Source organism: Oncorhynchus mykiss, chromosome 15 (assembly GCF_057628025.1).
Source record: "Oncorhynchus mykiss isolate SJ-2025 chromosome 15, ASM5762802v1, whole genome shotgun sequence".
NCBI classification, from domain to species: Eukaryota; Metazoa; Chordata; class Actinopteri; order Salmoniformes; family Salmonidae; genus Oncorhynchus; species Oncorhynchus mykiss.
In genome coordinates, this window is record NC_143036.1 from 5,655,001 (window position 1) to 5,681,771 (window position 26,771).

General features: G+C 45.8%; 1 protein-coding gene across 1 annotated transcript in view; it reads left to right on the top strand.

Annotated features, from left to right (window-relative positions):
* Positions 1-26,771, top strand: part of LOC110490883 (transient receptor potential cation channel subfamily A member 1) — an 88,410-nt gene that overhangs the window by 40,858 nt on the left and 20,781 nt on the right. Inside the window, exons 11-20 of the mRNA XM_090199233.1 lie at positions 1,321-1,490; positions 6,691-6,855; positions 7,189-7,303; positions 7,815-7,981; positions 8,363-8,453; positions 8,985-9,044; positions 11,630-11,728; positions 13,220-13,290; positions 13,560-13,719; positions 18,054-18,143. Of these exons, the coding sequence (XP_090055359.1) occupies positions 1,321-1,490; positions 6,691-6,855; positions 7,189-7,303; positions 7,815-7,981; positions 8,363-8,453; positions 8,985-9,044; positions 11,630-11,728; positions 13,220-13,290; positions 13,560-13,719; positions 18,054-18,143 (1,188 nt within the window). The remainder of the gene's footprint in view (positions 1-1,320; positions 1,491-6,690; positions 6,856-7,188; positions 7,304-7,814; positions 7,982-8,362; positions 8,454-8,984; positions 9,045-11,629; positions 11,729-13,219; positions 13,291-13,559; positions 13,720-18,053; positions 18,144-26,771) is intronic.

A 26,771-nucleotide genomic window follows, 5' to 3' on the forward strand; every position in this document is an offset into this window, starting at 1 on the left:
GCACTGAAGGTCCCCAAAAACACAGCAGCCTCCATCATTCTTAAATTGAAGAAGTTTGGAACCACCAAGACTCTTCCTAGAGCTGGCCACCTAAGGTGAAGCATCGTGACGGCAGCATCATGTGGTGGGATGTTTTTCAGTGGCAGGGACTGGAAGACAAGTCAAGATCGAGGGAAAGATGAACGGAGCAAAGTACAGAGAGACCCTTGATGAAAACCTGCTCCAGAGTGCTGAGAACCTCAGACTGGGTTGAAGGTTCGCCTTCCAACAGGACAATGACCCTAAGCACACAACGAAGACATAAGCAGGAGCGGCTTCGGAACTCTAAATGTCTCTGAATGTCCTCGAGTGGCCCAGCCAGAGCCCAGACTTGAACCAGATCGAACATCTCTGGAGAGAACAGAACTGGCCCAGCCAGAGCCCGGACTTGAACCAGATCGAACACCTCTGGAGAGAACAGAACTGGCCCAGCCAGAGCCCGTACTTGAACCAGATCGAACATCTCTGGAGAGAACAGAACTGGCCCAGCCAGAGCCCGGACTTGAACCCGATCAAACACTTCTGGAGAGAACAGAACTGGCCCAGCCAGAGCCCGTACTTGAACCAGATCGAACATCTCTGGAGAGACCTCAAAATACAGGTGCAAGAAAAGTTTGTGAACCCTTTGGAATAACCTGAATTTCTGCATTGATCACTCATAAAATGTGGTCTGATCTTCATCTAAGTCACAGTAATAGACTAACACAATCTGACTCATCTAAGTAACAGTAATAGACTAACACAATCTGACTAAACCAAACCATCTTACAACTGTAGCTGTGCAGCGACGCTCCCCATCCGACCTGATAGAGAGGATCTGTAGAGAAGAATGGAAAGCATAATGCCTTCTGCTGCCAATCTTTTTCTGCCAGCTGAATATACACTGCCTTTTGTTAAAGAAAATGAAATGTTCTCTCTATCGCCATCAACCATTTGTCCTGAGTCTGTTTCTAGTAACAAATGAAGTTGGATTACTCTCTGTGATAGTTTAATAAAAGCATTTAGAAGTTTGCCAAATGCCTCAGCCTTCAGCTGTTGCCTACTTTAGCTACAGTACTGGCCGAGACAGAATGAATCAGACTTAAAAGACTTTAGTTGACCTCTTGGGTGGGACAGTCTGTCTGTCTGTCTGTCTGTCTGTCTGTCTGTCTGTCTGTCTGTCTGCTCTGCTCTGCTCTGCTCTGCTCTGCTCTGCTCTCAGGAAGTCAGGGTTGTAGTGTGTGTGTGTGCCGTGTGTGTACATATCTGTTTACTTACGTGTGTGTGTCCTGCCCCCTACAGCACAGCAGTATGATGGATCTGTTGAGTACTGAAGACAACGAGGGCTGTACTCCTCTCCACTACGCCTGCAGACTGGGTATCCACGAATCGGTCAAGAACATCTTGGTTCTACAGGTCTCTCTGGACCGCAAGTCCAAGGACAAGAAGTCAGCCCTGCACTTCGCTGCCCAGTGAGTGGTGTTAGGCCTAGTGGGGTTAGGTCTAGTGGTGTTAGGTCTAGTGGGGTTAGTTCTAGTGGGGTTAGGTCTAGTGGGGTTAGGTCTAGAGGGGTTAGGTCTAGTGGGGTTAGGTCTAGTGGTGTTAGGTCTAGTGGGGTTAGGTCTAGTGGGGTTAGGTCTAGTGTTGTTAGGTCTAGTGGGGTTAGGTCTAGTGGGGTTAGGTCTAGTGGTGTTAGGTCTAGTGGGGTTATGTACAAGAAGTCAGCCCTGCACTTCGCTGCCCAGTGAGTGGTGTTAGGCCAAGTGGTGGATGCATTGCTGAGACAATGCTGAAACATCAATCCATGGGGAAGTCAGTGCCACATTTTCATTTTCACTCCAATTCTCAGACATTATTTACAAAATATGCATTTGTGTTTTAATGAGTCCGCCAGACCAGAGGCAGTAGAGATGACTTTGTGTTCTCTTGATAAGTGCATGAATTTGACAAATGTTCCTGTCCTGCAAAACATTGAAAATGCAATGAGTACTATAGGTTGTCAGGGAAAATATAAGGAGTAAAAAGTTGAATATTTTCTTGAGGAATGTGGTGAAGTAAAGGTTGTGAAAAATGTTAATAGTTGTAAGGGTGCATGTTGGTGGAAGTCAGGAGATCGAACTTTGTATAAAACAGAGCAGTTTAATAAGTGCTCAAAACTCAGAAAAGCAAAATATACAAAATAATACAAGTGGGTACAAAACCTGTAGCACACCAGAACATTACTTGCACAATAGCTTACAAACAAACCATCACCGACAAGGACACTGAGGGGGAACAGAGGGTTAAATACACAACATGTAATGAATAGGATTGGGACCAGGTGTGATACAAGACAAGACAAAACCAAAGGAAAATGAAAAGAGGATCAGCGATGGCTAGAAGGTTGGCGACTTCGACCGCCGCCCGAACAAGGAGAGGGACCAACTTCGGCGGAAGTCGTGAAAATAGTCAAGTAAAGTAGATGCCCCCCAGAAAACTACTTAAGAAGTACTTTAAAGTATTTATACTTAAGTAGTACTTTAAAGTATTTATACTTAAGAAGTACTTTAAAGTATTTATACTTAAGAAGTACTTTAAAGTATTTTTACTGAAGTACTTTACACCGCTGATGATGACTCAATCTTTGCAAGAGGGAGGGTGATTTCTGATTTCATCGGTCCTCATTTTGCGGCTCAGACACTTCGTTCAGGATAAACGGAGCCTTCCCCGGAGCAGAGGGGTATCCTACGAAGAAAGCTAGATCTACTCAGGGTTTTCTAAAGTGAACCAGCTTCAGTTAGCTTCACATTCCAGCTCAGACTTCATCCGTAGGCTTACAGTACTATGACGGTGGATATTGCTCATCCGCCTGCTGATAAATTTAGCCAGGCTTGTAACTGCTCATACATGTCACACGTGGCAAGTCGAACACCAAACTCTTCATTGGGACAATGCTGAAACATCAATCTGTGGGCGGGTCAGTTATCTTGCAGGTTTGCCCTTAGAAATGATTTTATTACTTATCATTATGCTTAATGCCGAAGCACATTTTTTTCTCCACTCCTATCGATTTTATATTTTATATTTATATTTTATTTTATAATAATACTTTTATTTGTCATACAAAAGTTTTCCTGTGCGTGAAGTAATGTGATAGGTATTAACATAATATTAAAATAAAACATAATAACATTTGACTCAGAAAATACTGTATTTTCGATTTGTTTTAAGTAGCCTAGATAGTGTTTCAGAATTTGTGGGCAGAAGGGGCAGATTGGACATCTGGCAATACTGGCAAATGCCAGATGGGCTGGAAACATTTTTGTTGTTGGGTGGGCTGGTCAATATTGACACAAAAATATAGTTTTATATATATTTTTAAAAAACAATGGAAAAAGGTGACATGGCTGGCAGCCCATGCATTGGGCTCCTCAGATTTTCTTTGTAAAGATTTTTTAAAGCAATTTCTCTGCCATACTAATCTATACTAAGCCTTTGGTTGATCAGTGGCCAACAGCCCTACCAAGATTGTCCGGCCCGGTCATCAAAATACCTTGAATCATTCCCGCTTGGATGTGTTAGAGAAAAAAAAAACATATTTCTTGAATACCTCAGTAGTCTATTTACTATTTACTTCTTAATAAAGCACTTTTAATGACTTTATCAGATGATTAATCATGATTTCGGTCTGCTGGTGCCACCAACTGTAAGGGTCAGACACAACAATAGCTTGCAGAGAGTACTTAGCACCTCTGAATGTAATTTGTGAACAAAGTGCACTCCGATTTTACATGTAGGATCCAGTAAAAGTGTACAAAATGTCAGATGTCTACAGCGTCTCTTAACCACAGCGCACTGAATCATCGACAGACAAACATTAGATCCACATTCAGTGCTATGTGTACGATCCTTGAAAGTTAGTGACACCCGCGACACCAGGTTAACATGTTAGTCTGGAGCCCTGTGATAGTAATGAACACTTAGGACTTAGGGTAGGTGATGATTCAGGGGAACATGTTAGTCTAGAGCCTGTAATAGTAATGAACACTTAGGGTAGGTGATGATTCAGGGGAGCATGTTAGTCTGGAGCCCTGCGATTGTACTGAACACTTAGGGTAGGTGATGATTCAGGGGAGCATGTTAATCTGGAGCCCTGCGATTGTACTGAACACTTAGGGTAGGTGATGATTCAGGGGAACATGTTAGTCTGGAGCCCTGTGATAGTAATGAACACTTAGGGTAGGTGATGATTCAGGGGAACATGTTAGTCTGGAGCCCTGTGATAGTACTGAACACTTAGGGTAGGTGATGATTCAGGGGAGCATGTTAGTCTGGAGCCCTGTGATAGTAATGAACACTTAGGGTAGGTGATGATTCAGGGGAACATGTTAGTCTGGAGCCCTGCGATAGTACTGAACACTTAGGGTAGGTGATGATTCAGGGGAACATGTTAGTCTGGAGCCCTGTGATAGTAATGAACACTTAGGGTAGGTGATGATTCAGGGGAACATGTTAGTCTGGAGCCCTGCGATAGTACTGAACACTTAGGGTAGGTGATGATTCAGGGGAACATGTTAGTCTGGAGCCCTGTGATAGTAATGAACACTTAGGGTAGGTGATGATTCAGGGAAAGACATTTGTATTTATTTATTTAACCTTTATTTAACTAGGCAAGTCAGTTAAGAACAAATTCTTATTTTCAATGACGGCCTAGGAACAGTGGGTTAACTGCCTGTTCAGGGGCAGAACGACAGATTTGTACCTTGTCAGCTCGGGGGATTTGAACTTGCAACCTTTCTACACCTGCATTGTACATTATTTACCCACTACTCGTTTAACAATTCTTGGTTGGTTGTTGATCATTGAAATGTTCAAGTCTTGCTGTATCTTTGTAGTGACTGGGTGTATTGATACACCATCCAAAGTGTAATTAATAACTGCAGCGTGCTCAAAGGGATATTCAATGTCTGCCTTCTTATTTAAAAAAAAAATATTTTGTCTACCAATAAGTGCCCTTCTTTTCAAACCATTGCTTCTCTTTGTGGTTAAACCTTGAAATTCACTGTTCTACTGAGGGACCTTACAGATAATTGTATGTGTGGGGTACAGAGATGGGCTAGTCGGTTAATTAAAAAATCATGTCAAGCACTATATTATTGCACACAAAGTGAGTCCATGGAACTTGCAGTATGTGACTTTTTAAATTAAGCAGATTTTTACTCCTGAACTTCTTTAGGTTTGCCGTAACAAAGGGGTTGAATCCTTATTCCGTAACGGCTTTCCTCCTCTTCTGAGGAGGAGTAGGTAAGATCGGTGTCCATATTTTAATGAAATAACCCGAACACTGAACACTGAATACAAAAGAACAAGAGACATAAATGAAAACCGAAACAGTTCTGTGTGGTAAAACACAGACACAGAAAACAACTACCCACAAATCATAGTGGGAAAACGGGCTGCCTAAGTATGGCTCTCAATCAGAGACAACGACAAACAGCTGCCTCTGATTGGGAACCATACCAGGCCAAACACAGAAATACCAAAACAGAGAACAACACATAGAATGCCCACCCCAACTCACGCCCAGACCAAACTAAAATAGAGACATAAAAACAGGAACTAAGGTCAGGGCGTGACAGATTCACTCAAGAAATTTCAGTTTTTAGTTTTCTATTACATGTTAAATATTACCAAAAATATAATTCCACTTTGACAATGTGTCACACAAAATCTAAATGTAATCCATGTAAATCCAGGCTTTTTAACAGACAGACAGACAGACAGACAGACAGACAGACAGACAGACAGACAGACAGACAGGCAGGCAGGCAGGCAGGCAGACAGACAGACAGACAGACAGACAGACAGACAGACAGACAGACAGACAGACAGACAGGCAGGCAGGCAGGCAGGCAGGCAGGCAGACAGACAGACAGACAGACAGACAGACAGACAGACAGACAGACAGACAGACAGACAGACAGACAGACAGACAGACAGACAGACAGACAGACAGACAGACAGACAGACAGACAGACAGACACTAGTTACCACAGCCACAAATTGCTAAACCGTGCCTATTTCTTAAGATTTATTTTCTTAAAATCAGATTTCAAACCTAACTCTAACTCTAACCATAACCTTAAGCACACTGCTAACGTTATGCCTAACCCTTAACTAAAATTAAAACCAAAAAGCAAAATTGCATTTTATTGATGTAGCCAATTTTTACTTTGTGGCTGTAGTGACTAGTGACAACCTGACATCAAGGCAAGTGTGGCTACTTTGAAGAATCTCAAATCTCAAATATATTTTCATTTTTTAACACTTTTGGTTACTACATGATTCCATATGTGTTATTTCATAGTTCTGATTTCTTCACTATTATTCTACAATGCAGAAAATATAAAATATAAAGATAAACCTTGAAATAAGTACTTATTGTCCAAACTTTTGACCAATACTGTATATTTTTTCCTCGCCCTCATCCTGCTCTCTCTCTCACACACACACACACACACACACACACACACACACACACACACACACACACACACATACACACACACACACACACACACACACACACACACACACACACACACACACACACGTACACCCCTAACTCTCCTGTCATCAGAAATGTTCATATTAACACCAGGTATACCTCTAACTCTCTTCTCATCTCATCAGGTATGGTCGTATTAACACCTGCCAGCGTCTGCTGGAGACCATCACAGATTCCCGCCTGCTGAACGAAGGGGATGAGAGAGGCTTGACTCCCCTACACCTGGCCTCTGGAGGTGGACACGCCAAAGTGGTGGAGCTGCTGCTTCGTAAAGGAGCTCTCTTTCACAGGTGCTAGCACTAACACACGTCTGTACATGACTAGGCTGTTCACAGTGAGGAAGGCAGTGGCACAGATTTTGTTTTTAAAGGTTTGCAACAGATCGTCAAGCCAATCTGTAAATATTGACGTAGGAGTAGGATCACCAACATTTCTGTAAATGTCCCAAAAGCCCTTGAAATCCCGGATGCAATATTACTAGAATCGGGTGGAATATATAGGTAACCCGGGATTCTTCAACTGGGAATTCTGGGAAATGTAGCTGAATTTTGACACCCTACATGGAGAATGTACCGGTGTGTTATTGTCACTGGTGTATTCTGTCTCGTCTCTCTCTTCCTTAGTGATTACAAAGGGTGGACTTGTTTACACCATGCGGCGGCAGAGGGGTACACCCAGACCATGAAGATCGTCCTGGGCACCAACATCAAACTACTGGACAAGCTGGATGAGGATGGGGTTCGGACAACCTTTGTTTCATTCAGACTGTCGTGTCTCTGACATCTTTGTGATGACAAGCTATTTTATCAAATCGATTACCTAACGTTTGATTGATTAAGTGATTGAATTAAACCATGCAACAATTAACTCGTTAATAACCTGGGGCACCACGGAATAGTTAGTTTATACAGAGCGGCTATCTCCGGAATCCACTCTTAAAGATCTGAAGATCTTTTATATCAATAGCAGTCAATCAGTAATTCATTATTATTTTCCTTCTATCGGTCTCATCTGAACGTCATAAAGTATTGGTTCTGCACGAACACAGCCTTTACTATAAATCATCCATTCAGCAATTGTCTCAATTATTTATTTACTAACTAATTAAACAAACGTAAGCTGACTCCTAGCTCCTTTATTTTGAAATGCTTTTATTCTCAATGAATGAATGAATCATTAAACGTTCCTCGAGATGTGTTGATTAGGCGACGATGTGAATTCACAAATCTTGTGTTGTTGTTCTGATCAGAGCACAGCACTGCACGTGGCAGCCAGGGAGGGACAAGTAGCTGCAGTGAGACTGCTGCTGCAGAGAGGGGCGGAGATCAGCCTCAACAAGAGCCACGCCTCCTTCTTTCACGAAGCACTGCAACACAGGAGGAAGGATGTGGTCAATGCCATCATCGACAGTGACAGGTTTGATCAGTCATGTGGGCTGAGGGTTGCAAAATTGCCCAAATCCCCTAGGTTTTGGTTCCTGGTTGGAACATTCCAGAGGGTTAGGTTCAGGTCATCATCAACAGGAAACTGGTTGGCAGTTTCCTGGAATTAGGAGGGAGTAAGCAGGTAATCTATAGTCCTCCAACCAACATTTCTGGAACACCTACAGATTTACTGGAATTTTACAACCCCAGTTCAGTCGGTCCCTAACCCTTTTGTGTCCTGACTAGGTCAGGCCATCAGGACAGGAACAACTCTGGGCCCTGTAATCTTTCAAGGACTTGTAAATGTTCTTGGGTCCTTCCGGATTAGCACAGTGCTGTGACCATGCAGAGTTTGTTTGTTTGTTTATTGCAGATGTAGTGACACCCTGAGGACGTTCAAACATGATGCTGGCAAACGTTGTCCAGTGTTGGAACTGGTTGACTTGCTGCCAGAGTCTTGCAAGGTTTGCCCTCACACACCTGAACAATTCCAATAGAGTATATTATTGCAAAATGATGGCAACATGCAGCAATAAAATGGTGTAAACGGTATATATCCCTACTGTATGTAATCATCTTTGGTGTGGTTCTCAGTCAACTGACTTGATTAAAAAAACGTTTTTTGATGATAGACTTTGACTTTATAAAACAGGGAATGTGTGCAGCGTTGCAAAATTCCAGAAACTTTCCTAAAATTCCCTGTTTTTCATGAAATCCCAGATGGAAGTTTCACAAAATCAGGAGGGAATAAAATCAGGAAGGAATTAAATCAGGAGGGAATAAAATCAGGAGGGAATTAAATCAGGGGGGAATAAAATCAGGAGGGAATAAAATCAGAAGGGAATAAAATCAGGAGGGATTAAATCCAGGATGGAATTAAATCAGGAGGGAATAAAACCAGGAGGGAATAAGCAGGAAAGTTTATGTCATTTTGCAACGCTAACCAACAATGATTAACCAGATGACAATGTCCCCTCTCCTTGTAACTTGCTCAGCACCTACTGGACTGCTGCATCAGAGAGTCAAAGGATGACGACAACAGTCCTGACTATCACGTGTGTAAATTCTACTGTGTAACTTTAATTGTGAAACGTTAAGTCTTAGTGTCCCTTTCGGGTTTCCATTTTTTGTCATCGGCCTTACGCTACCTGTTACGCAGGCCTCTGTGAAGAGGGAACGCAACGCTACCCTACACACGCTACCTGTTACGCACGCCTCTATGAAGAGGGAACGCAACGCTACCCTACGCACGCTACCTGTTACGCACTCCTCTATGAAGAGGGAACGCAACGCTACCCTACGCACGCTACCTGTTACGCACGCCTCTATGAAGAGGGAACGCAACGCTACAATACACACGCTACCTGTTACGCACGCCTCTATGAAGAGGGAACGCAGCGCTACCCTACGCACGCTACCTGTTACGCACGCCTCTATGAAGAGGGAACGCAACGCTACCCTACGCACGCTACCTGTTACGCACGCCTCTATGAAGAGGGAACGCAACGCTACCCTACGCACGCTACCTGTTACGCACGCCTCTATGAAGAGGGAACGCAACGCTACCCTACACACGCTACCTGCACGCCTCTATGAAGAGGGAACGCAACGCTACCCTACACACGCTACCTGTTACGCACGCCTCTATGAAGAGGGAACGCAACGCTACCCTACACACGCTACCTGTTACGCACGCCTCTATGAAGAGGGAACGCAACGCTACCCTACACACGCTACCTGCACGCCTCTATGAAGAGGGAACGCAACGCTACCCTACACACGCTACCTGTTACGCACGCCTCTATGAAGAGGGAACGCAACGCTACCCTACACACGCTACCTGTTACGCACGCCTCTATGAAGAGGGAACTCAACGCTACCCTACGCACGCTACCTGTTACGCACGCCTCTATGAAGAGGGAACGCAACGCTACCCTACATACGCTACCTGTTACGCACGCCTCTATGAAGAGGGAACGCAACGCTACAATACACACGCTACCTGTTACGCACGCCTCTATGAAGAGGGAACGCAACGCTACCCTACGCACGCTACCTGTTACGCACGCCTCTATGAAGAGGGAACGCAACGCTACCCTACGCACGCTACCTGTTACGCACGCCTCTATGAAGAGGGAACGCAACGCTACCCTACGCACGCTACCTGTTACGCACACCTCTATGAAGAGGGAACGCAACGCTACCCTACACACGCTACCTGCACGCCTCTATGAAGAGGGAACGCAACGCTACCCTACACACGCTACCTGTTACGCACGCCTCTATGAAGAGGGAACGCAACGCTACCCTACGCACGCTACCTGTTACGCACGCCTCTATGAAGAGGGAACGCAACGCTACCCTACATACGCTACCTGTTACACACGCCTCTATGAAGAGGGAACGCAACGCTACAATACACACGCTACCTGTTACGCATGCCTCTATGAAGAGGGAACGCAACGCTACCCTACGCACGCTACCTGTTACGCATGCCTCTATGAAGAAGGAACGCAACGCTACCCTACGCACGCTACCTGTTACGCATGCCTCTATGAAGAGGGAACGCAACGCTACCCTACGCACGCTACCTGTTACGCACGCCTCTATGAAGAGGGAACGCAACGCTACCCTACGCACGCTACCTGTTACGCACGCCTCTATTAAGAGGGAACGCAACGCTACCCTACGCACGCTACCTGTTACGCACGCCTCTATGAAGAGGGAACGCAACGCTACCCTACACACGCTACCTGTTACGCACGCCTCTATGAAGAGGGAACGCAACGCTATCCTACGCACGCTACCTGTTACGCACACCTCTATGAAGAGGGAACGCAACGCTACCCTACATACGCTACCTGTTACGCACGCCTCTATGAAGAGGGAACGCAACGCCGCCCTACACACGCTACCTGTTACGCACGCCTCTATTAAGAGGGAACGCAACGCTACCCTACACACGCTACCTGTTACGCACGCCTCTATGAAGAGGGAACGCAACGCTACCCTACACACGCTACCTGCACGCCTCTATGAAGAGGGAACGCAACGCTACCCTACACACGCTACCTGTTACGCACGCCTCTATGAAGAGGGAACGCAACGCTATCCTACGCACGCTACCTGTTACGCACACCTCTATGAAGAGGGAACGCAACGCTACCCTACATACGCTACCTGTTACGCACGCCTCTATGAAGAGGGAACGCAACGCCGCCCTACACACGCTACCTGCACGCCTCTATGAAGAGGGAACGCAACTCTACCCTACACACGCTACCTGTTACGCACGCCTCTATGAAGAGGGAACGCAACGCCGCCCTACACACGCTACCTGTTACGCACGCCTCTATGAAGAGGGAACGCAACGCTACCCTACACACGCTACCTGTTACGCACACCTCTATGAAGAGGGAACGCAACGCCGCCCTACACACGCTACCTGTTACGCACGCCTCTATGAAGAGGGAACGCAACGCCGCCCTACACACGCTACCTGTTACGCACGCCTCTATGAAGAGGGAACGCAACGCCGCCCTACACACTTAAAACTGTATAACTATAGCAAAGGATATACTTATTTGCTCTCTCTCTTTTTCATACAATTACAAATGTTGTTGTTTTTTCTATTGTGTAGATTGAGTACAATTTCCAGTGGCTTCAGGCACCGATAGCACTAAAGAAACACGCAAAGACTGACGAAAGCCTGAAGGTCCAGCCCCTCGCTGCTCTGAATGTAAGTAGTTCCAATACAAGTACCATACTCTCTCCTTAGCTTTCTATTGTTGATCTACTGTAAGAGCAAGGCTCACCGGGGTTCTGGGCATCAAGATCACCAGGGTTCTGGGCATCAAGATGACCAGGGTTCTGGGCATCAAGATCACCAGGGTTCTGGGCATCAAGATCACCAGGGTTCTGGGCATCAAGATCACCAGGGTTCTGGGAATCAAGATCACCGGGGTTCTGGGCATCAAGATCACCAGGGTTCTGGGCATCAAGATCACCAGGGTTCTGGGAATCAAGATGACCAGGGTTCTGGGAATCAAGATGACCAGGGTTCTGGATGGTGAACTACAACCTGTTGTTCTCTCTCTCTGAGGAGATGGTGAACTACAACCTGTTGTTCTCTCTCTCTCTGAGGAGGAGACGGTGAACTAGAACCTGTTGTTCTCTCTCTCTCTCTCTGAGGCGATGGTGAACTACAACCTGTTGTTATCTCTCTCTCCCTCTCTGACGAGATGGTGAACTACAACCTGTTGTTCTCTCTCTCTCTGAGGAGGAGACGGTGAACTAGAACCTGTTGTTCTCTCTCTCTCTCTCTGAGGCGATGGTGAACTACAACCTGTTGTTATCTCTCTCTCCCTCTCTGACGAGATGGTGAACTACAACCTGTTGTTCTCTCTCTCTCTGAGGAGGAGACGGTGAACTAGAACCTGTTGTTCTCTCTCTCTCTCTCTCTCTCTCTCTCTCTCTCTCTCTCTCTGAGGAGATGGTGAACTACAACCTGTTGTTCTCTCTCTCTCTGAGGAGGAGACGGTGAACTAGAACCTGTTGTTCTCTCTCTCTCTCTCTCTCTCTCTCTTTTTGAGGAGATGGTGAACTACAACCTGTTGTTCTCTCTCTCTCTCTCTCTCTCTCTCTGAGGAGATGGTGAACTACAACCTGCTGTTATCTCTCTCTCTCTCTCTCTGAGGAGATGATGAACTAGAACCTGTTGTTCTCTCTTTCTCTCTGAGGCGATGGTGAACTACAACCTGCTGTTATCTCTCTCTCCCTCTCTGAGGAGATGGTGAACTAGAACCTGTTGTTCTCTCTTTCTCTCTGAGGTGATGGTGAACTACAACCTGCTGTTATCTCTCTCTCCCTCTCTGAGGAGATGGTGAACTAGAACCTGTTGTTCTCTCTTTCTCTCTGAGGCGATGGTGAACTACAACCTGCTGTTATCTCTCTCTCCCTCTCTGAGGAGATGGTGAACTAGAACCTGTTGTTCTCTCTTTCTCTCTGAGGAGATGGTGAACAACAACCTGTTGTTCTCTCTCTCTCTCTCTATGAGGAGATGGTGAACTACAACCTGTTGTTCTCTCTCTCTGAGGAGACGGTGAACTACAACCTGATGTTATCTCTCTCTCTCTGAAGAGATGGTGAACAACAAGCTGTTGTTATATCTCTCTCTCTCTCTCTGATGAGATGGTGAACTATATAACCTGTTGTTCTCTCTCTCTCTGAGGCGATGGTGAACAACAACCGCATAGAGCTCCTTACACACCCCGTCTGCAAGAAATACCTGGAGATGAAGTGGTCAGTATTCACAGCGTTCTAGGGGTGCATCCTAAATGGTACCCTATTCCCTACATAGTGCACTACTTTTAACCAGGGCCCTATGGGAATGTATTACAATTCTTATATGAAGTGGTCAGTAATTAGAGTACAGTTGCAGAAATTCATGAAACTTTCTCAAAATTTGCACAAAAAATAAAATAAAATACGAGAATATTTTCTTGCCGTGTTTCAGAGTGATGGAAGTTTCCTTTTTTCTGTTCATCTATTGTTCTATTTCCTAACTCCAGGGTGGCCTACGGGAGCACTGCTCACCTTCTGAACCTGTTCGTGTACCTGCTGGGTCTGCTTCCTCTCACCCACCTCATAGTGAGCCTGAGACCCAGCCTGGACTACACCGGCCCTGACAACACCACAGCTGTCACCATGGTGCCCATTTCCTTCAGAGAGGTACGCTAATACCCGCTGGTTATCAAACGGGAGGGGGGGGGGCTAGTGAATAACACAAGGTGGAATAGAAATAACATTAAATTGTTACGATGTACAGGTCTAGTGGGCAAACAGTTTAATGGAGGGGATTTTCATTCGGTAGCGTATGAATTAACACACTACTATAGAACACCATTTCCCTCTCTGTCCTGGGGATTCGAATCATCAACTCCTCATCAGCGTCTAATATTTTAATATACTGTCTACTGCCAGGGCAAAAAAATAAAAAAACAACGTTTACACCTTTAATTAAGGTCCTGAGGGACGAGTTTGGGAAACGCAGCTATAGAACGACAGGTGCCTATATAGTCAAGGTTGCAGGTTATTGAGTCAATTCATAAAACACATGACAACTGTCTCTAGATGTAGAAGAGGCAAGACACCCAGATGATGTGTTCACTCCTCACTTCCCGATCCAGTAGGAGAAGTAGAAGACTATTATTAATGTGGCCTTGTTGGCCACGGCCTCGTTTCCCAGAGCCTTGTTGGCCAGAGCCTCGTTTCCCAGAGCATTTTTGGCCAGGGCCTCGTTTCCCAGAGCCTCGTTGGCCAGGGCCTTATTTCCCAGAGCCTTGTTGGCCAGAGCCTCGTTTCACAGAGCCTCGTTGGCCAGGGCCTCATTTCCCAGAGCCTCGTTGGCCAGGGCCTTGTTTCCCAGAGCCTTGTTGGCCAGAGCCTCGTTTCCCAGAGCCTCGTTGGCCAGGGCCTCATTTACCAGAGCCATGTTGGCCAGGGCCTTGTTTCCCAGAGCCTTTTTGGCCAGGGTCTCGTTTCCCAGAGCCTTGTTGGCCAGGGCCTCATTTCCCAGAGCCTTGTTGGCCAGGGTCTCGTTTCCCAGAGCCTTGTTGGCCAGGGCCTCATTTCCCAGAGCCTTGTTGGCCAGGGCCTCGTTTCCCAGAGCCTTGTTGGCATTAAGATCACAGCTAGAACCATATTATGATATCTTTAGAAGCCGAGCTGTTTCCCAAACCCATTGTTACTAAAGTTACACTTGAAAACGCTTGTAATGTACCGACTTCCTACGACAACTCGTAGAACAGCCTACCGTGCCTTCAGAAAGTATTCACACCCCTTGACTTTTTCCACATTTTGTTGTGTTTTAACTATTCTTACCCATCTAGACACAATACTCCATAATGACAAAGTGCAAACATGTTTTTAGAAATGAACCTGAAATACAGAAATATCTCATTTACATAAGTATTCACAGCCCATGAGACAAAACGTTTGTTAAAGTCACTAAACACAGAATCAGTAGGTTTATCCGTCTCTCTGTGACCGTCGATAACCTCAGAACAAAGTAGACAAAAAAAAACTACGTGGCCAATGTCTTTTCAACTGTTGCAAAGAATAAAAACTATGCCTCAAATGAAAACCTGACATTATAGGCAAAGTAGTCCTATATATTTTAATCAAATTGAAATAAAGGTTATGTTCATTCAATTGAATTATACTTTGCTAATTCTAGGCTACTGTCTGTCATTTTTTCCATCAATATATTTCATGATGTGTAACAACATGTACAATTATGTGCTAAATCTTGATTTACTGCACCGGTGCGTCAATCTAATTTACACAATAAAAATATCTCCATGAATATCTGTCAGTTTAATCTAGAGAGATACAGTGGGGCAAAAAAGTATTTAGTCAGCCACCAATTGTGCAAGTTCTCCCACTTAAAAAGATGAGAGAGGCCTGTAATTTTCATCATAGGTACGCTTCAACTATGACAGACAAAATGAGAAAAAAAAAATCCAGAAAATCACATTGTTGGATTTTTAATGTGTCTCAATCCATCACATCCGCCAGTGTCGCACTTCATCCATCGGTCTTCTCACGAAAACGTGTCTAGCGTCCGAACGGTTTGACCATACAAAACTATTACTAATCTATGGAAAGGGGAGACTCTGATGAACACGATGGTGGTCTCTGTTTTTTCTCTACGACCCCTCAACAAGTGTCGCAAGACTCGTCTGGAGGTAACCGGTACCCTCTTTAAAAAAATTTAAATTAGTTTTGTAGATTTGTGCCTATCCAATAAAAAAGTTTTTAAAATGTGTGAAAAAAAAAAAATAAGGAAAATATATATTTCCTGATGTTTCTTATACTGTAAGTCCTAGATATAGGACAGACACTTCAAAACATTGTTCATTATGAATTATTTTTTGATTGTCTTTTTTTGGCCTTGATGAATGTGTTATTCATTGGGTTTCTACTTTTTGTAGGGGTTGATACATTTTTTATTAAAATAGATCCAGTCGGAAATGTCAAAGTATACATTTTTTACGCCATTTTTTAAACTCATCATGAATCTATTTTTATTATTATTATGAACTAGAAATGATTCATCACACCTCTCTTTCATTTTGACCTGGAACTAATGAATCACGACTCTCGCACTGCACGCTCTGCAGAAACTAGCAGTGGAAGCAAAATAGCCGTACCTCAACCCTACTGTAAAATATGGTGGTGGATCTTTGATGTTTTTTGGGCTATTTTGCTTCCAGTAGTCCTGGGGCACTTTGTTAATGTGACCTTTACCAGGTACAAGGACATTTTAGACAAAAACCCGGTTGCCTCTGCCAGGAGGCTGAAACTTGGCCGCAAGTGGATCTTCCTGTTGATCTTCCAGCAAGACAATAACCCCAAGCACACATCAATATCCACAAGGGAATTGTTAAATGACCACAAAAATGTATATTTTGCCATGGCTCTCTCTGTCTTCGGACTTTAACCCCATTGAAAACGGTGGTTTTAAAAGAGCCCAGTCGAAGGATATCAAAGATCTGGTAAGAGGATTGGCCTAATATCTCTCCAAACGTGTCCTCCAATCTCATAATTGTTTTTAAAGGGGAAGGGTGCTGGAATATTCTAAACAGGGGATCCAATTTAAAGAGGGAGGGTGCTGGAATATTCTAAACAGGGGATACAATTTAAAGAGGGAGGGTGCTGGAATATTCTAAACAGGGGAACCAATATTTTTTTCTCTTTTTAAGATTTAAAAAAAAAACTTGCTAATTAAACAAACATTTCTCTGAGCGAGCAATTGTATTATGTTGAGCAGACAATATAGCTCAGCTTTTGTAAAATGTATTGGCTAGTCTTTTTCTCATCTTTAACTTCTTTTTGAGGTTAATTTTGGACCACACTGTATCTTGTATGAAAGTGTACATTCATCATACAGAACAGAAACAATGGGCCATAAGGGTTAGGGCATAAAGGTTGAAATTAATTAGGTTTAGGGATAGGGGTTAGGGCATACAGGTTGAAATTAATTAGGTTTTTATGGATAGGGGTTAGGACATAAAGGTTGAAATTAATTAGGTTTAGGGATAGGGGTTAGGTTAAGTTTATGGTGAAGGTTAGGTTGGGTTTAGGGATAAGGGTTAGGTTAAGTTTATGGTGAAGGTTAGGTTAGGTTTAGGGATAGGGGTTAGGGCATAAAGGTTGACATTAATTAGGTTTAGGGATAAGGGTTAGGGTAAGTTTATGGTGAAGGTTAGGTTAGGTTTAGGGATAAGGGTTAGGTTAAGTAAATGGTGAAAGTTAGGTTGGGTTTAGGGATAAGGGTTAGGTTAAGTTTATGGTGAAAGTTAGGTTGGGTTTGGGGATAAGGGTTAGGTTAAGTTTATGGTGAAGGTTAGGTTGGGTTTAGGGATAAGGGTTAGGTTTAGGTTTAGGGATAAAGGTTAGGTTTAGGTTTAGGTTTAGGGATAAGGGTTAGGTTAAGTTTATGGTGAAAGTTAGGTTGGGTTTGGGGATAAGGGTTAGGTTAAGTTTATGGTGAAGGTTGGGTTTAGGGATAAGGGTTAGGTTAAGAAAATGGTGAAGGTTAGGTTGGGTTTAGGGATAAGGGTTAGGTTAAGTTTATGGTGAAGGTTAGGTTAGGTTTAGGGATAAGGGTTAGGTTAAGTTTATGGTGAAAGTTAGGTTGGGTTTAGGGAAAGGGTTAGGTTAAGTTTATGGTGAAGGTTAGGTTGGGTTTAGGGATAAGGGTTAGGTTTAGGTTTAGGGATAAGGGTTAGGTTTAGGTTTAGGGATAAGGTTTAGGTTAAGCTTATGGTGAAGGTTAGGTTGGGTTTAGGGATAAGGGTTAGGTTAAGAAAATGTGGTTAGTTATAGTTTCATTAAGGGTTCAGGTTAAAGAAAGGCATACAAGTCAGTATTGGCTAAGTGTATCGCCATCCGATGCCATTCACAATCTGTTGGTTGAACATACATTACCTTTTGATGGAGCAACATCCATAATCTGAATCGAACCCTAACCTATTTTTTTTTTTACCTTTGCCCCACAGCAAAACTCCTTCTTGTCCATTTGCATGGTGATGGTACTAGTCATGAACATCTACTCCATGGGGAAGGAAGTGATGCAGATGTACCATCAGGTACAGTAACAGCTCCAGGAACTGATCGAGAATCAGCTTACTTTCCCAAAATCCTAACGTCACATGCAAATTAATATACCGGAGTAGGACAATGTTGCTCTAAGCACTGATCTAGGATCAGTTTACCTGCCAAAAAGTCTTTGTCGGACGTATTCATACCTTGGGAGGGATCTAAAGTCGAGCTGTACTGAAATTATCTGGTGACGATTTATTCCACTCCTCCTGAGAAATAAAGAGTGCAAAGGTGTTTTGTGGATACATGTAATACATGATATGGGACATACAGTATGGACACAGGCTGGCTTTAAAACACATGGACACAGCCTGGCTTTAAGACACATGGACACAGCCTGGCTTTAAGACACATGGACACAGGCTGGCTTTAAGACACATGGACACAGCCTGGCTTTAAGACACATGGACACAGCCTGGCTTTAAGACACATGGACACAGGCTGGCTTTAAGACACATGGACACAGCCTGGCTTTAAGACACATGGACACAGCCTGGCTTTAAGACACATGGACACAGGCTGGCTTTAAGACACATGGACACAGCCTGGCTTTAAGACACATGGACACAGGCTGGCTTTAAGATACCTAGACACAGTCTGGCTTTAAGACACATGGACACAGGCTGGCTTTAAGATACCTAGACACAGTCTGGCTTTAAGACACATGGACACAGCCTGGCTTTAAGACACATGGACACAGGCTGGCTTTAAGACACATGGACACAGCCTGGCTTTAAGACACATGAACACAGCCTGGCTTTAAGACACATGGACACAGCCTGGCTTTAAGACACATGGACACAGCCTGGCTTTAAGACACATGGACACAGCCTGGCGTTAATACACATGGACACAGCCTGGCATTAAGACACATGGACACAGCCTGGCGTTAAGACACATGGACACAGCCTGGCTTTAAGATACATGGACACAGCCTGGCTTTAAGACACATGGAGACAGCCTGGCTTTAAGACACGTGAACACAGCCTGACTTTAAGATACATGGACACAGCCTGGCTTTAAGACACATGGACACAGCCTGGCTTTAAGATACCTAGACACAGCCTGGCTTTAAGTTACCTAGACACAGCCTGGCTTTAAGACACATGGACACAGCCTGGCTTTAAGACACATGGAGACAGCCTGGCTTTAAGATACCTAGACACAGCCTGGCTTTAAGATACCTAGACACTGCCTGGCTTTAAGATACATGGACACAGCCTGGCCTTAAGATACATGGACACAGCCTGGCTTTAAGATACCTAGACACAGCCTGGCCTTAAGATACATGGACACAGCCTGGCCTTAAGATACATGGACACAGCCTGGCTTTAAGACACATGGAGACAGCCTGGCTTTAAGACACATGGAGACAGCCTGGCTTTAAGACACATGGAGACAGCCTGGCTTTAAGACACATGGACACAGCCTGGCTTTAAGACACATGGACACAGCCTGGCTTTAAGATACCTAGACACAGCCTGGCCTTAAGATACATGGACACAGCCTGGCTTTAAGACACATGGAGACAGCCTGGCTTTAAGACACATGGAGACAGCCTGGCTTTAAGACACATGGAGACAGCCTGGCTTTAAGACACATGGACACAGCCTGGCTTTAAGATACCTAGACACAGCCTGGCCTTAAGACACATGGACACAGCCTGGCTTTAAGACACATGGACACAGCCTGGCTTTAAGACACATGGACACAGGCTGGCTTTACGATACCTAGACACAGGCTGGCTTTACGATACCTAGACACAGGCTGGCTTTACGATACCTAGACACATCCTGGCTTTAAGATACCTAGACACAGTCTGGCTTTAAGATACCTAGACACAGTCTGGCTTTAAGATACATAGACACAGCCTGGCTTTAAGACACATGGACACAGCCTGGCCTTAAGACGCATGGACACAGCCTGGCCTTAAGACACATGGAGACAGCCTGGCTTTAAGACACATGGACACAGCCTGGCCTTAAGACACATGGACACAGGCTGGCTTTAAGACACACGGAGACAGCCCGGCTTTAAGACACATGGAGACAGCCCGGCTTTAAGACACATGGAGACAGCCTGGCTTTAAGACACATGGACACAGCCTGGCCTTAACACAGTGGTTCACAACTGATTTTTCCTTGGGACCCAAAGTAAAACAGGTTGTCTCATTCGCAACCCAATATTTGCATCACAAAAAAACTTTTTTTGATGCTATTTTGATAGTAAATGTTGCATTTATATGACAAGGGAACAGCATTCCCACCTGTTTAAATGTTTCCCATATTCCTCATGAAGAATGTTATTAAACTCACTGGTTTGAGACACAAAATCAACCAAAATAGAACTGCTAAAAGCTCTACATTTAAATGCTGTGATTGAAGAGAAAATTATAAAAAATTTCAGATAATTAGCATTTCTACACACATTCTGCCTAGTTTAGGTATTTAGAGTATTTTTTCATGAAAACATTTAAAAATATATATATACTTTTTAACTCAGGCACACCAGACCCATTCAAAACCTTCCTCAACCCAAATTTGGGTCGCGACTCACCAGCTGAGAATTGTTGCTTTAGGATACTCCATTGTTATTAAAACATCTGACAAGATGAAGAAACCTAGAGAGGAACCAGTCTCCTTGGAGTGGCCAGTCCTCTTCTGGTGTTGTGACCTGGTAGGGGTGGTATACAGAAGATAGCCCTATTTGGAAAAAGACCAAGTCCGTATATTATAGCAAGAACAGCTCAAATAAGCAAAGAGAAACGACAGTCCATCATTACTTTATTAAGACATGAACGTCAGTCAATCTGGAAAATTTCAAGAACTTTGAAAGTTTCTTCAAGCGCAGTAGCAAAAATATATCAAGCGCTAAGATGAAACTGGCTCTCAAGAGAACTGTGACAGGAAAGGAGGACCCAGAGTTACCTCTGCAGCAGAGGACATGTTTATTAGAGTTCCCAGCCTCAGAAATAGCAACCCCAAAAAATGTTTCACAGAGTTCAAGTAACAGTCACATCTCAACATCAACTGTTCAGAGACTGCATGAATCAGGCATTCATGGTCAAATTGCTGCAAAGAAACCACTACTAAAGGATACCAAAAATAAGAAGAGACTTGCTCGGGCCAAGAAACACGAGCAATGAACATTAGACCGGTGGAAATCTGTCCTTTGGTCTGATGAGTCCAAATTTGGGATTTTTGGTTCCAACCGCCATGCCTTTAGAGACGCAGAGTAGGTGAACGGATCATCTCTTCATGTGTGGTTCCTACTGTGAAGCATGGAGGAGGAGGTGTGAAGGTGTGGGGGTGCTTTGCTGGTGACACAGTCTGTAATTTATTTAGAATTCAAGGCACACTTAACCAGCATGGCTACCACAGCATTCTGCAGTAATACACCATCCCATCTGGTTTGTGATTAGTAGAACTATAATTTGTTTTTCAACAGGACAATGACCCAACACACCTCCTGTCACGCCCTGACCTGAGATCCTTATTATTCTCTATGTTTGGTCAGGGTGTGTAAGTTGGTGGGAAAGTCTAGGTTCTCTATTTCTTTGTGGTTCCCAATCAGAGGCGGCTGTCTATCGTTGTCTCTGATTGGGGATCATATATAAGTTGCCATTTTCCTTTTGGGTTTTGTGGGATCAGGTTTTCTGTTTAGTGTTTCTGCCTGACAGAACTGGTCGCTTTCAGTTTTTGTCTTTGTTATTTTGTTTTTGTGTCATCAATAAAAAGACGATGTACGCCTACCACGCTGCGCCTTGGTCCACTCTTCCTTCTACCACGCTGCACCTTGGTCCCCTCTTCCTTCTACCACGCTGCGCCTTGGTCCACTCGTCCTTCTACCACGCTGCACCTTGGTCCACTCGTCCTTCTACCACGCTGCGCCTTGGTCCACTCGTCCTTCTACCACGCTGTACCTTGGTCCACTCGTCCTTCTACCACGCTGCACCTTGGTCCACTCGTCCTTCTACCACGCTGCGCCTTGGTCCACTTGTCCTTCTACCACGCTGCGCCTTGGTCCACTTTTCCTTCCACCACGCTGCGCCTTGGTCCACTCGTCCTTCTACCACGCTGCACCTTGGTCCACTCTTCCTTCTACAAGCTGCACCTTGGTCCACTCTTCCTTCTACCACGCTGCACCTTGGTCCACTCTTCCTTCTACAAGCTGCACCTTGGTCCACTCTTCCTTCTACCACGCTGCACCTTGGTCCACTCTTCCTTCTACAAGCTGCATCTTGGTCCACTCTTCCTTCTACCACGCTGCACCTTGGTCCACTCTTCCTTCTACAAGCTGCACCTTGGTCCACTCATCCTTCTACCACGCTGAGTCTTGGTCCACTCGTCCTTCTACCACGCTGCGCCTTGGTCCACTCGTCCTTCTACAACGCTGCGCCTTGGTCCACTCGTCCTTCTACCACGCTGCGCCTTGGTCCACTCGTCCTTCTACCACGCTGCGCCTTGGTCCACTCGTCCTTCTACCACGCTGCGCCTTGGTCCACTCGTCCTTCTAGCACGCTGCACCTTGGTCCACTCGTCCTTCTACCACGCTGCACCTTGGTCCACTCGTCCTTCTACCACGCTGCGCCTTGGTCCACTCGTCCTTCTACCACGCTGTACCTTGGTCCACTCGTCCTTCTACCACGCTGCACCTTGGTCCACTCGTCCTTCTACCACGCTGCGCCTTGGTCCACTTGTCCTTCTACCACGCTGCGCCTTGGTCCACTTTTCCTTCCACCACGCTGCGCCTTGGTCCACTCGTCCTTCTACCACGCTGCACCTTGGTCCACTCTTCCTTCTACAAGCTGCACCTTGGTCCACTCTTCCTTCTACCACGCTGCACCTTGGTCCACTCTTCCTTCTACAAGCTGCATCTTGGTCCACTCTTCCTTCTACCACGCTGCACCTTGGTCCACTCTTCCTTCTACAAGCTGCACTTTGGTCCACTCTTCCTTCTACAAGCTGCGCCTTGCTCCACTCTTCCTTCTACCACGCTGCGCCTTGGTCCACTCTTCCTTCTACAAGCTGCACCTTGGTCCACTCTTCCTTCTACAAGCTGCGCCTTGGTCCACTCTTCCTTCTACAAACGAGAGCCGTTACACCTCCAGGCTGTGTAAGGGCTGTTTGACCAAGAAGGGGAGAGATGGAGTGCTGAATCAGATGACCTGGCCTCCACAATCACCCGACCTCAACCCAATTGAGATTATTTGGGATGAGTTGGACGCAAAGTGAAGGAAAAGCAGCCAACAAGTGGTCAGCATATCTGAGAACTCCTTCAAGACTGTTGGAAAAGCATTCCAGGTGAAGCTGGTTGAGAGAATGCTGTCATCAAGGCAAAGGGTAGCTACTTTGAAAAATCTTAAATATGAAATATATTTTGATTTGTTGAACAATTGTTTTGGGTTACTACCCTATTCCATATGTTATTTCATAGTTTTGATGTCTTCACTATTATTCTACAATGTAGAAAATAGTAAAAATAACGAAAAACCCTTGAAAGAGTAGGTGTGTCTGAACTGTTGACTGGTGCTGAATGTGTAGCGTGGTGAAACCTTCACATAGTATGAGCGAGTGGAGGACATGCAGACCATCACTCATCATGATGAATCATGACACAACCAACCTTGGTGGTGTCAAGAGCATTCTGTAATAGGGCATTTATACAGAAATCTGTTTGAAAGGTTGGAATATCGGTCTGCACCTGGATCTACTAGGCCACATTTACATTTTGGTCATAAAACGGCTGCAGGGTAGCATAGTGGTTAGAGTGTTGGGCTAGTTGTTACGGTGCGTGAATGAGGACCCAAAAGCGAATCAACTTAAACAGAGCTTCTTTAATTACCAAACATAGGTAGGCTCAGATGGACCGGCAGATTCCGACAGGACAGGACAAGGTTACAGCAAACATGACGACAGTCTGGTTCAGGCATGAATGACACAAACAAACAAGAATCCGACAAGGACAGGAGCAGAAACAGAGAGAGATATTGGGACCTAATCAGAGGGAAAAAAGGGAACAGGTGGGGAACGGGGTGAATGGGTAGTTAGAGGAGACAAGGGACAGCTGGGGGAAAGCGGGGGAGAAAAGGTAACCTAACACGACCAGCAGAGGGAGACAGGGTGAAGGGAAAGGACAGAGACAAGACAACATGACAGTACATGACAGTACCCCCCCACTCACCGAGCGCCTCCTGGCGCACTCGAGGAGGAAACCTGGCGGCAACGGAGGAAATCATCAATCAGCGCACGGTCCAGCACGTCCCGAGAGGGAACCCAACTCCTCTCCTCAGGACCGTACCCCTCCCAGTCAACTAGGTACTGATGACCACGGCCCCGAGGACGCATGTCCAAGATTTTACGGACCCTGTAGATAGGTGCGCCCTCGACAAGGATGGGGGGGGGGGGGGGAAGACGAGCGGGGGCGCGAAGAACGGGCTTAACACAGGAGACATGGAAGACCGGGTGGACGCGACGAAGATATCGCGGAAGAAGAAGTCGCACTGCGACAGGATTAATGACCTGAGAGATACGGAATGGACCAATGAACCGCGGGGTCAACTTGCGAGAAGCCGTCTTAAGGGGAAGGTTCTGAGTGGAGAGCCAAACTCTCTGACCGCGACAATATCTAGGGCTCTTAGTTCTACGCTTATTAGCAGCTCTCACAGTCTGCGCCCTATAACGGCAAAGTGCAGACCTGACCCTCTTCCAGGTGCGCTCGCAACGTTGGACAAAAGCCTGAGCGGAGGGGACGCTGGACTCGGCGAACTGAGATGAGAACAACGGAGGCTGGTACCCGAGGCTACTCTGAAAAGGAGATAGCCCGGTTGCAGACGAAGGAAGCGAGTTGTGGGCGTATTCTGCCCAGGGGAGCTGTTCTGACCAAGACGCAGGGTTGCGAAAAGAAAGACTGCGTAAGATGCGACCAATAGTCTGATTGGCCCGTTCTGCTTGACCGTTAGACTGGGGGTGAAAGCCGGAAGAGAGACTGACGGAAGCCCCAATCAAACGGCAAAACTCCCTCCAAAATTGAGACGTGAATTGCGGACCTCTGTCCGAAACGACGTCTGACGGAAGGCCATGAATTCTGAAAACATTCTCGATGATGATTTGTGCCGTCTCTTTAGCAGAAGGAAGCTTAGCAAGGGGAATGAAATGAGCCGCCTTAGAGAACCTATCGACAACCGTAAGAATAACAGTCTTCCCCGCTGACGAAGGCAGTCCGGTGACAAAATCTAAGGCAATGTGAGACCACGGTCGAGAGGGAATAGGAAGCGGCCTGAGACGGCCGGCAGGAGGAGAGTTACCGGACTTAGTCTGCGCGCAGACCGAACAAGCAGCCACGAAACGACGCGTGTCATGCTCCCGGGTGGGCCACCAGAAACGCTGGCGAATGGAAGCAAGCGTACCCCGAACGCCAGGGTGGCCGGCTAACTTGGCAGAGTGAGCCCACTGAAGAACGGCCAGACGAGTAGGAACGGGAACGAAAAGAAGGTTCCTAGGACAAGCGCGCGGCGACGGAGTTTGAGTGAGTGCTTGCTTTACCTGCCTCTCAATTCCCCAGACAGTCAACCCGACAACACGCCCCTCAGGGAGAATCCCCTCGGGGTCAGTGGAGGCTACTGAAGAACTGAAGAGACGAGACAAAGCATCAGGCTTGGTGTTCTTAGAGCCCGGACGATAAGAAATCACGAACTCGAAACGAGCGAAAAACAGCGCCCAACGCGCCTGACGCGCATTAAGTCGTTTGGCAGAACGGATGTACTCAAGGTTCCTATGGTCAGTCCAAACGACAAAAGGAACGGTCGCCCCCTCCAACCACTGTCGCCATTCGCCTAGGGCTAACCGGATGGCGAGCAGTTCGCGGTTACCCACATCATAGTTACGTTCCGACGGCGACAGGCGATGAGAAAAATACGCGCATGGGTGGACCTTGTCGTCAGAGAGGGAGCGCTGAGAAAGGATGGCTCCCACTCCCACCTCTGACGCGTCAACCTCGACAACGAACTGTCTAGAGACGTCAGGTGTAACAAGGATAGGAGCGGATGTAAAACGATTCTTGAGGAGATCAAAAGCTCCCTGGGCGGAAACGGACCACTTAAAGCACGTCTTGACAGAAGTAAGGGCTGTGAGAGGAGCTGCCACCTGACCGAAATTACGGATGAAACGACGATAGAAGTTCGCGAAGCCGAGAAAGCGCTGCAGCTCGACGCGTGACTTAGGGACGGGCCAATCAATGACAGCTTGGACCTTAGCGGGATCCATCTTAATGCCTTCAGCGGAAATAACAGAACCGAGAAATGTGACGGAGGAGGCATGAAAAGTGCACTTCTCAGCCTTCACAAAAAGACAATTCTCTAAAAGGCGCTGGAGGACACGTCGAACGTGCTGAACATGAATCTGGAGTGACGGTGAAAAAATCAGGATATCGTCAAGGTAAACGAAAACAAAGATGTTCAGCATGTCTCTCAGGACATCATTGACTAATGCCTGAAAGACAGCTGGAGCGTTAGCGAGGCCGAAAGGAAGAACCCGGTATTCAAAGTGCCCTAACGGAGTGTTAAACGCCGTCTTCCACTCGTCCCCCTCCCTGATGCGCACGAGATGGTAAGCGTT